At 37.1% G+C, this 11,787-nt stretch overlaps 2 protein-coding genes across 2 annotated transcripts; one reads left to right on the top strand and one right to left on the bottom strand.

Moving 5' to 3' along the window:
- Nucleotides 1-6,081: 6,081 nt before the first annotated feature.
- LOC112169715 (apoptosis-enhancing nuclease) lies at nucleotides 6,082-9,822 on the top strand. Its single transcript, XM_024306760.2, has 7 exons — nucleotides 6,082-6,337; nucleotides 7,157-7,308; nucleotides 7,422-7,555; nucleotides 7,675-7,898; nucleotides 7,990-8,196; nucleotides 8,571-8,651; nucleotides 9,292-9,822. The coding sequence occupies exons 1-7, from the start codon at nucleotides 6,297-6,299 to the stop codon at nucleotides 9,539-9,541; spliced, it is 1,089 nt and encodes a 362-aa protein (XP_024162528.1). The 5' UTR covers nucleotides 6,082-6,296; the 3' UTR covers nucleotides 9,542-9,822.
- A 278-nt stretch (nucleotides 9,823-10,100) lies between these two features.
- LOC112171584 lies at nucleotides 10,101-11,787 on the bottom strand. Its single transcript, XM_040509770.1, has 3 exons — nucleotides 11,674-11,787; nucleotides 11,163-11,259; nucleotides 10,101-11,063 (listed from the first exon to the last, which is right to left on the bottom strand). Exons 1-3 carry the CDS (start codon nucleotides 11,681-11,683, stop codon nucleotides 10,118-10,120), a joined length of 1,053 nt encoding a protein of 350 aa, XP_040365704.1. The 5' UTR covers nucleotides 11,684-11,787; the 3' UTR covers nucleotides 10,101-10,117.

Raw genomic sequence — 11,787 nt, 5'->3', positions numbered from 1 at the left:
TTTCCCGAGCCTTGATATTCGCCTTCTTAATATTTTAGCACAACGAGTGTCCTTCCTCTTGGAATATGTTACCACCTCTTTTTCTTCATCTATGCCACCTTGTGCTTCTTTCTCATTAGTATCTTGTACCAACTCCTTTACTTCATGTATTGTACTGATAGAATTCACTCCTACGTACGCATATAAAAACTTGATCGATATTCAAAAATATATGTGAATAAATGTGTCAACTAAATACCAACAACAATAAAATTAGGAGTCTTTTCAAAAAAAAAAAAAAAACAATAAAATTAGGAGTTTGTACATACCATTTAGTTCTTGTAACTTTTCCTTTATTTTAAAGGCACATTCCTTGCAACATGTATTCACCTTCAAATCACAAGTCTGCAATAACATGCATAACATTTCAGAGAAAAAAAAATGTCATTATATGTAAATATACCGGTTAGGTTGAGAATCGGGGGATAGGAGAAAGATATTAGTCATCACTTATGGATAATAAATCAATTAAAGACGAGGAGCACATGAGGAGCTAGGGGCACCAAAACCAAAATCATCCGAAGCAACAAATTACATATAAAACCACATATCAAGGAACACAACATGCACTGGGGATTTGGAGAAGTTCCTATTATAGTGCGACAAATTTACATGTTATTCTGTATTAAAATCATAAAAGAGGGGAGTAGCTATCACAAACCGGACCATCAGCACTGTGGTTCTCCATTTGAGGGCTTGTGTGTCTGTTTCAAGATAATCGATTCACAAACCATAGCAATTTTATAGCCGAAGACTGCGCATGCCGATCTTTAATCCAGTATTTTATTATAAACATAAATACATTCCAATATATTTAATGCTTATAAGATCATCTTGTACCATTTTTTTATTTACGTACGGAGGAGTATCCTGAATCCTAGCTATGCCTTTTTCAACAAAAAAGAAGAAGGAAATATCTTTTTTATTTTTAATTGTAAGATTTTAACCACAAAATCTCGCCTTAAAAAATTTAGGGTTTTAATTGAGCTACTTCACCTTATTCGCCTCCATTTAAATCAAAAGTGTAAGAAAAAAGTAATCTTGATTAATTACCTCCATTTCTTAAGCGAGTAGCAAATATTCATAATATCTCAATGAAAAGCAAAATATGCACTAAATAAGAAATTTTCTTAATCTCAAATGTAAAAGCATTATATGCACTAATTAATTACCATGTAATTATTAATTAGTGCCAAGAAATCCTTATCCTCTCCATATAAGCACACAATCTAGGTGACCTAACATCCAGAAAAATCCAATCTCGAATTTCATTCCATCTCAGACCAAACTTTATGGATTCTACAAAAGCATTATATTTGCAGCCCTATTCTTCTGCATCACAAGGATTTGAAATAATTCCAAAGGAACAGCATCAACATCATCATGCAGCCCCGCCTCGACCTCCAGTAAGTATTTTTTAACTTTCTTATTTTTGCTACATAATGACTGTTTTTACATTTTTATTTTTGCTTTATTGATTATTTCAACGGACAATATCTGCAGGGTCCTCCTATTAAAGTGAATCTCAAAAGTAATTGTTTGAATTGTCAAGTGAAGCTGAAGAAAAAGTTGCAGAAGATGAGTGGTACGTATTATTTACTATATGGCCTCATTTTTACTTCCGTAAACCCTAGTTCTTAATTTCTCTTATCACTTAAAACATTCTTTGGCTAGGGGTGAATGATGTGGACATAGTTCCAGAACAAGGTGGCACTGTAACAGTTTCAGGTAGCATAGACTCTAAGGTGCTCATGGAGGTGATCCGAAATAATTACAAAAAGGCCAAGTTACTTTGCCCCTTTGATCAGAAGGAGCCCTCCGAAAATACAGTTGGAAAAAAATTTTCGTGCTCTGATGATGAACATGATGATAGCGAGGACGGCAATGACCACAATTTTGCTGTAAACAATAGTAACAACGAGGCCGGTCTAAGTGAACCGAAGAAAGAGAAGAAGACGAAGATGTGTGGTATAATGAGATGTTTTGGCAAGAAAAGTAACCCTATGGCCATGCGTCCACCTCCTCCCGCACCATCACCTGAGCCTCGGCCCCCCATGGGTTTTCCGACAAATGGATTTTTCCTTGGGCCGCCAAGGCCAGGATTTCGGCCGGGAATGCCATGGATGCCGCCAATTGGGCCACCACCGCCATATGGGTATTTAGGGAGGCCGCCATTACCCGCGGACTACGGATATCCTTTCCAGAGGTCGCCGCCAAGATTGAACCCTATGGTACACTACACCAGTTATAAGGACAATTATCGTCATCCATACTAGTGATATTGTACGTTGGTCTGAATTATAAGCCTAGCACACAAACGAAAATTTTTAACGTTTGTTAGCTAGGTTGATTCTTTTGTGCTTACCAATGATTCTTATATATGAAGTTGCACTCGATTTTTAAATTCTGATCAATTAGTATTTCATCTCGATCTGTAGTTTCTTTGTTTTGGCTGAATCATGCACTTCTTGATTTGGAACGTTTGTTTTCAATATCCTTTCTTTCATTAACTTGTGTTTTTTTTTCCTAGAATTGTTCACCTAATTGAGGGAAACATTTCAAGAAATTTTGCCGCCTCTATAGTCTTCGTGTTCGTTTCATTTTTAGTTGATTGTCACTTGTCAAGTGAATCGATCTACAATTTTACTAACACCATAGATCAAACTCATCATACGATCGAAATAGGTTTGCACCAGATTAATACATGCAGATGCCAGCTGGGTATAAGCTGGAAATCCAAAACCTCAACTCCATCTCCTACCACCGAATCTGGGTAGCCCTAGAGAGGACGCTGTCTTGTCCGGTCTGAGAGATCTTGACCCGTCAACAACCCACACCTCCAGCGGTCGAACCTGCGCGCCACCGTACCTTGGTAGACCTACAGGTATATATATATATATATATATATATATATATATGAATCGTGGGAGTCGTCCAAAAGAAAGAAATCTGAGTCATGGAAAGTTACTAGGTGAACAGCACCATTAGTGGTCTAATTACCTCATTAGTCATTAGTTCAAGGTAGAGAGAAGATTGAAGAGACTTGGGAGCATTTTCAATGGTGCTCCCTATTTTTTCATCAAATTTGTTAAAAAAATATCTAAACGTTAAACTAGGAGCTACTTTAATTTGTATTCAAAATGTTGCTTTTTGGTTTCCCTAAATTTTGTCAAGAGCCCCTTTGAGTTCTCTGAGAGAAAGCTTGTGAGAAAATTCTAGGGAAATTAATCTAAAGGATAAGATAGTCATTCGGTAATTTAGGTTATAACCTAATTTTGGCACAAATTTAGATCCAAGATTGAGAACGAGCTTAAAAGGAAATTCCTTTTAAAAAGGCAATAATAGGATATTTGCTTTATCTTGTTTCTCTCTTGACTGATGTTGGTCGTTAAGTAAGAAGTTACCATGAAGGTAGGTGAGCTGCGACTTGTTGGTTAAACAATTAACATTGTACATATCACAAATTCAAATTTTACTGATATCATGAAAGGAGTAAAGTGGAGATTTTAAAAAAGAAATCATATTTGATATCAAATATTTTTTTTTCCTTCATATTGAGGGAGAGAGAGGATATTGGTAACTCCATCAAATCATGAGAACGATGAGATAATGTTACTCTTTTCCTTTATAACAATGAGGTGAATTGTACACCATAATTGACACAAATTTTCGCTAATTGTAAGATTTCCTACTAACTAGACATTAATGGATAGTCATTTCATTTTGGTATGAAATCACAAAGTAATTTTGATCCTAAATCAACGTAGTATTTCAGCAATCAAGGATTAATCACCATGTAGGGTCATTAACAGAACTTACCATCAATGCGTGCTCTGGTAATCACCATTAACGATTAATTGTTTACACAAATGCAATATTTTTGGTTTTCCATAGTTTCACCTTAACTGGCCGGCATCTTTATATATACAGGCTGTTGTAGTCCATAGTTCTTCTATTCATTTGTTTTAATCACAAATCGATCTGTGCATTTGTTCGTGGTTTAGCCATGGCTTTGGCCAATATTCCAATGCTTCTTTCCCTTTTGATGGCTTTGTGTGGAGTCTGCTTTGGTACCATTTACCAAGTGGGTGACTCTAACGGGTGGACAGACAAAGGTGTTGACTATAAGACCTGGGCATTTACCAAAAACTTTACCGTTGGAGACATTCTTCGTAAGCTAATTTCCTTCCTACATTTGAAAATTATATAAATGGGTGTTGAGAGATAGCATCCTTTTGGATCTGGAAATATATTGTAATGAGGACTAGGGAATCCCTTTTCTCATTTATGGTTGTGGATCGATCAGGCAAAATATTCGAATGAAGACTAGGATTATGCCATTAATTTGTATTGCTAGCTTCTCCTCAATGTTCTAACAAAAACTAGCTAACGTTTAGTCTCATGATGTGGGTGAAACCCCTTGTTTGTGTAGAGTTCAGTCTATATGCATGATAGTTGCATGTTTATATTTTAATGGGGTTTATCATGGTTGTGGATTTGACAAATTATTACATGCTATTATATATATATTGAACCTTAAAGAAATTTTATCTATGCAGATTTTAAGTATGACAGAAAGGAGAACAATGTAGTGAGAGTGTTGCATAAAGCATTTAGGTCATGCAACCCAAAGGGTAAAATCTACAAGACGCGCACCGGCGACGATTATATACGCTTGAATAGACCTGGAAACTTCTTCTTCATTTGTAGTGTCAATGGACATTGCCGCTCTGGCCAGAAGGTTCATGTTAGCGTTTCTAAGTCAGTTCCAAGTGTCAGTCCTGGAACAGCCCCAACCCTACCACCGGTACCCAGTTCTGGTCCACTTCGGAGTCCAATTGCCAGCCCAACATCTCCCACAGCCACCCCGACTGGCGCCCCGAAAGGTGCACCCATTGCCGCCCCAAAAGGTGCACCCACTGCCACCCCAAAAGGTGCACCCACTGCCGCCCCAAAAGATGCACCCACTGCCGCCCCAAAAGGTGCACCCATTGCTGCCCCAACAACTCCCCCAACGGCTGATGGACCACCAAGTGCAGACTCTCCTCCTGATCTTCCTATAGAACTGATCCCAGCGCCTAAGGCAGCTCCTCCTAACCCTCCCAAGAAGAGCAGTGCTCAATCCATTCACTCCTCTATGCTGTTCTTGATGGCAATGGGGTTTATTGCCTATATTGTGGTCTGAGTATTTAGGGGTGAGAAGGACATGCTTGGTTTAGAATTAGCGACTATGAAGTTCATGAATAAGTTATTTCACATAATTGTGTAGCAAATCAAATTCGTTCATTAAATTTGTTTAGCTAGTAGTGTTATCTTGGCCCATTTTAAAATAGGTTAATCATTATGACATAAACAAAATTTGGTTTTCGTCCTCATTTGTCTCTAAGCATATTCATATTCATATGCTGAGAAGAAGAACTTAGATTTCAGGTGACGTACATTTTCTATATGCATGTTGTGAAGTTATTCACCTATTCTTCTCTGACCACATTTAGGTGCGTTCTTAAGTTTTATTATTGTAATGCTTAGTTATACGGTAAAGACCATGGTGTTGAACATGAACATATTATACTTCAATACCAAACCCAAATACAAAAACGAGATTAAGTTGAAGAACATGATAAAAATATAAGTGACTCAGTTTGTTTGTCTAATTCTACTTACTATTGAAGATTATACTTCTCAAAATTAGTAGAAAAATGACTATTGTTTGATCAAATCATTTTTTTATTTGTTGCGGTTAATAGATTTATGAATTATAAAAATGTTAAATTTAAGGGAAAAAAAAATTATTACAAAGAATAATGATATCGGCCTGTCCTTAAATTTGCCCAAGTGGTGAAGAATGATGGTGATTTAGATTCAGATTAAGTTAAATTAGAGGTTCGATTTGATCCAAATAAATTATGACGAATAAAAATGAAGTTTTTTAAATTGATGCAGTCCCATGTAGTCTTGTTTGCTTTCAGTAACGGAAGTACCAAACTAGACCATACCATTTTTGAGGCCAACACCAAACTAGAACTCAAACGAAGTACAAAAGTTTAAGGGTTAAAACCGGAAAGACAACCGTGTAGTTAATGGTTTCGATCGCAGGTACGTCGTTGCACACTTGCACACAGTAGTGTGGTCTCTGCCAAATTTCTTTAAACCCTGATCAACTCTCTCTCTCTCTCTCTGGTCACTATATTTGGCTATTTGGGAAGTGAGAAAATCCCCATTCGGATCCACCGGGATACTATTCCGGTATTCACTCCATGGACTCCGAACCCGACTTGCAGAAAACCCCAACAGCCAGGTGTCACCTCTCTCTCTCTCTCTCTCTCTCTCTCTCTCTCTCTCTCATGTTCTGCAATTATTGAGGTTTATGGGTTTACTTTCCTTTCCACATTTCTAACAAGGGTTTGCATGTTGCCGAGAAAGTACAATTTTTCTGGTTTAAAGATTGATTCTTTATGTTATGTGGAGTGTGGCATTGGCTATTGCTTTTTGTATCTGGCTTTGGTTTGCTCATTTAGAGTTATGCTTCTAAGTGCGTCTAAATTAAGTAAATCAAAGGTGTTTATTGGCTTAGGTAGCTTTGATTGTGCTGGAAATGCAAAGGGTAGTTTGAAGTTTGGATCTTTAACGTTATTCATCTGGGTTATTGTGCATTTTTCGGTTCTTGTGGAAGGGTTTATCATTGCTTTGATGACACATTTCTTTGATTGTGCAGCTGTAACTCTCAACATTCTTCATCTGAAGTAATGTGTGAAGTGTGTAATCTGAAAATCTTGTTTCGTATAGTCATCTTAGTTATTGCAGGAGAGTAATCGATGTGTCAGGGTAGTTATAAAGGTTCTAGATTTAAGCCCAGAAAGTACTGTAATGCTTATATATAATACAGCTGCAGGAACAAGTTAACATATTTTCAGAGTTTTACAATTAGAGTAATGTATCTAAACCTTTTTAATTAATAAAGTCTTCAAAACAAGTAAATAGAATCTGTACATTTACTTATATGCGAGTGAAGGTCTTTTACTTGTTCTAAGGGTCTATTTCTATTGGGAGTTTGGGACTGAATGCAATGTATGAATTTGAATGACTCTATTGAAATTTTTGACCCATCGGCTTACAGGCACAAATGTCCTGCCTGTTACAAGCAATATAAGAAGAAAGAACATCTCATTGAGCACATGAAGGTTGCTTTCCACTCAGCTCATGATCCTAGTTGTGGAGTGTGTAGAAAGCACTGCAAATCTTTTGAGTCATTGAGGGAACATCTTACTGGTGAGATGTAATTGGAAGTTCATTTCAGCTGATAAGATCATGGGGTAGTTTTTATATTTCATTGATGAAACTGCTTCTTATTTGATTTCTCTTTTGTGGCTCCTATTATTTAGGTCCATTGGCAAAAGCAAATTGCATGAAAATTTTCTCCGAACAAGGGTGTGATTTATGTTTGAAGCTCTTTGATAGCCCTGCTTCTCTTAGCCAGCATAGAGAAATGTGTCTCCTATCTGCACCTGCTCCTATTGTAAGTTGACTACCTTCAATGTCTTATTGTCCATTGATCCATCAACGATACTCTTAATTTCTCAACTTTCTATATATGTAGACATACATGGCTTACATTTTTTATTTGACCTGTTGCAGGGAACAGTGATAATTGCTTGTGCAGAATCTCAATCTTATTTGAACTTGTGTGGTGAAAACCACTTCAATAACCGTGCGGAAGCAATTGCTATGGATTGTGAAATGGTTGGCGGTAGAAGTGATGGATCACTGGACCTGTGTGCAAGGGTGTGCCTGACAGATGAAGACGAGAATATCCTATTCCACACCTATGTGCGGCCTCAAATTTCTATCACGAATTACAGGCATGTGCATATGACTTCTCATCTTTGATTTGTCTCAAGAATTTGGGGACCAGGCCTGCTCTGATTCACATGCCTTTTACAATGTTTTCAGATATGAAATTACTGGGTTAACAGAAGATCATCTTAGAAATGCCATGCCACTCAAAGAAGTGCACGACAAAATCTTGAAAGTTTTGTACAATGGAGAGTCTATTGGGAGATCAAGGTTGGATGGGGAAAAGGCCAAGCTTCTTGTGGGGCATGATTTGGAGCATGATTTGGATTGCATGGGAATGTATTATCCTGAGCACCTGCTGAGGTATAAACCTTTTTTCCATTCCCAAGTCATGTCTTCTTCGAGCACCTGCTTCATCATTTGGTTAACAGATTAAATCCCCTACCCCAATATTAATTCTGCAGCACTATGTTCAGTACCTTTTCATGGACAGTTGGACGAATATTTGAATGAAACTGTGTAATCTCTGCGGAGGATTCAATCTATTTTGGTTTCTCATATGCAAAGCTATTCTAATCTTTAATTCCCTTTTATTATATTGGCTGTAGTACTTGGGCTGCCTTACTTTTCTGTGAAATGGTGATTTCACTGATTCTTTCATAATAGTGAACTGAATTTTTGTATTGTGTTTATTTGGCAGCATTTAGATGCTTGATGGTTCCTTATTTTATATGCAGGGATACTGCAAAGTACCATCCACTGATGAAAACAAATCTAGTCAGTCACTCACTTAAGTATCTCACCAGAACATATCTGGGGTAAGTTATTCTTCTTCTCAGACTTTTGCTTTTGTTTTTATATTTGTTTTTTTTTTTTTTGGTAAAATAATTTTATTTGCTTATGCTGATTCCAGTTTATTCTCTTAACTAGAAACCAATTTCTGGTAAGAAGTTGCTTAGTTAAGAGATATATTGTTCTTCTAGTTTGAGCTGGTTTACATTACAAATTGTTATGTTCCCTTCTATTTTGTTGGGTCATTATCTCTAATTCAAATTCTAGTCTAGAAGCTTTGTTCATATTACTTATAGAACGACAGGTAGAAGTCACAAAATTGGCTCAATTCCATCTAACTTAGCATTTCACTTGTGTTGTTTTGGAGATTAGTGCATTTAGAAACTGTTGCGAGCCTTCTTTCCCTTGGAGACATATGATTTCTTTGTCTCTTCTCTCCCTTCAATATATTTGTATTGTAAACATCAAATGTTGTTTACCATCTATCATTTACTTCATGCAAATATTCTATCGCACTTCATGATTTGAGTACTTATCCAGAAACTAGTAAAGTTTCTAATAGTCTCAAGTTGTAGGGATCTCCATCTTGCAGTCTATGTTATTTGCTTGTTGGAGTCATCTCTGATTGTAAATTCTCCAGTGAATCATGAAGCTTTGGCTTTACAGGTATGATATCCAGTCTGGTATGCATGATCCCTATGAAGATTGTGTGGCTGTAATGAGACTGTACAAGAGATTTCGAGCCCTAGATCATCAGACAGAAGGCATTGTTGCATCACTTGCTACAACGTATTCAAATGACATCCATGGGAATTTTGATTCTTGGACAACTGAAAAACTTGAGAAGATGACACCTGATGAGCTTTATGAATTGTCAAAACCAAACTACAAGTGCTGGTGTCTGGATAGAAGGTAAGCACTGCAACCTTAGGAATAAATTATATTCTCTAGAAAATACTTCTCTTTCAATTATAATTATGCAGCTATTAGAGACTTTGAGCAAGAGTATTAGATGCAGGGGATCTTGTTAGCGCGTCATTATGGGTATGATTGTCGTGTTTCGTATATTATGTTGTACATGTTCTGTTTGTAGTCATCATCTGACGTGAAAGAGGGCAAATTTGCAAAGCCCATCCCTCGATAATGTTTATGAATTCCAGTACACATTACAACATTTTCAGTTCTGGCATGTTAATTTGCTATGCTTCTGCAGCTGTACCTTTTTCAAACAGTATCAAACGTCCGCAAACAAACCAGCTTAATCTATGTCAATCACCTGATTCCAATCCACCAAAGTGTTGGCTTAAGGTCCCATGTTCGACTTCCCCCTCCCCTATTTGGTTTCGTTCACCAATCATGCCACATCATCTTGTTTAGATAGCGCGCAACAGTCGTGATTCATAAGTGCTCATAAACTACTTAACAGAGAAACAAAATAACTTGAAAAGAATAACAGATATTAACCACAAGAAGCCCTTTTTTTCTTTTCTTGTTACAAATTTAAAGTTGGTTTGACCCAAACTGGTTCATAATCAGTCATTTCCACGAGGCTCTTGGCATGCGAGGTGTAAGGTTGTGAAATGCTTTTACTTTTGACATTGTAAACACCAAAATCTAAATGATAGCGTCGATCAATATCATAGCCCTGACCATCATTATCATGGATAAAGTATATGCAATTTGATAGACATCCTGATTTTGAAGCCGGCACAGTTACAGAAGAACTATCACCCACAAAGAGCGCAACATCATCACCTAAGTTGTCTTTGGCAACCCATTCACGCTTGTCAAAATTCAATTCGAAAACCAAGAATCCCACCGTCGAACGTTTTCCACCATCATATGCCACATACCTAATAACCATCAATAATTCTTTCTCAATTGAATATACGAGATATCTCTTGCTCAGAGCAGGTGGTCGGGTCATGCATGCAACAACTTCTACATTTGGGTTGGACTCAGCAGTGACACCAAAGGATAAAAGCCGAAACTTCTGATCAACAGCGTAAAATTTATCTTCAACATTAGTGACTTCATGAATTAAGGTCCCCAGTCTATCAACACCGGTATCAATATAAGTCCATGTTGCGGCTTTACCAAGCCTAATGAAAGCCATTTGACAAAATTCCCTATATATGACCACCACAATGCAATCCTCTGCATCTGCTATGGGGTCTGCTGACATAGTGGCCTTGAAAACATAATGGTTACATTGTCTAGACCATCTACGCCTCTCAAAATTGCTTGGAGGTAACCGCATTGAAGGAAGCCGAATGATTGAGTTTTCTTTCTTCCTCCTACCTTTAACCCTAAGAAACGGATTGATTAGGGTTATTGCAAAATTCTTCTCAACAGCTATCAACCATCCAAAGGAAGAGCCACAATATCGCTTGTTTGGCACACTTATTTGCAAATCAAAGACCTTGTCATCCACGATGCTGTATAAGTTCCATGAATGTCTTTTGTTAGCACAGATCAAGAGCATTGGAGCTGTCATCTTAGCACGTTGGATTTGATTATCTTTTGCTACATAATACCATGACTTACAAACAATGCTGAATCGCAAGTAGTCTAATAGTGACACTAACTTCTCTAAAACTGAATCTAAAACGTGCTTGGGTAAACTTGCCCAATCTGAAGGGAAAAAAAAAAAAAATTAGCTTGACTGTTAATTTATAACAATAGGCATCAAAGAATTTTCTACAGATATAGTTTATAAGAACAAATGCCCCTTTGTTTTTTCGAATCAAAATGGTAGAGCTGATAGAAACAGAAATCATAAGTCCATCTTCAAAGTTCAAACAAAACAGAAGGTTATTTGCAATAATGTCATCTTTCTATTTTATCCAGAAATGTTTTGCTATATCAAAGAAGCAGATATACCAGACTCACATAGCTAAATTCAACAAAAGTCAGTACACAGAGCAGAACATATTCCATGCATCAAAGATTCAAAGTGGAATAAAGATTAAACTAGGGTAATCTTTTGTAAAAGTTGTTTGATGTTAAACTATGGTAATCAATAGTACTAACAGAGGTCTAACATACCTGGCTCCATCCAGAAGAATCCTGCAGAAATCAGACTCAAGTCAGGTGGCGCAGAAAGTAAGTACAGTGTCTTCTGCTTTGGTTCTTGTACGGCGTTGGAGATCTGATGTCTTA

Source organism: Rosa chinensis, chromosome 6 (assembly GCF_002994745.2).
Source record: "Rosa chinensis cultivar Old Blush chromosome 6, RchiOBHm-V2, whole genome shotgun sequence".
NCBI lineage: Eukaryota > Viridiplantae > Streptophyta > Magnoliopsida > Rosales > Rosaceae > Rosa > Rosa chinensis.
Note: the sequence above shows the minus strand (reverse complement) of the source record. Positions and strands in the feature narration are given on the sequence as shown.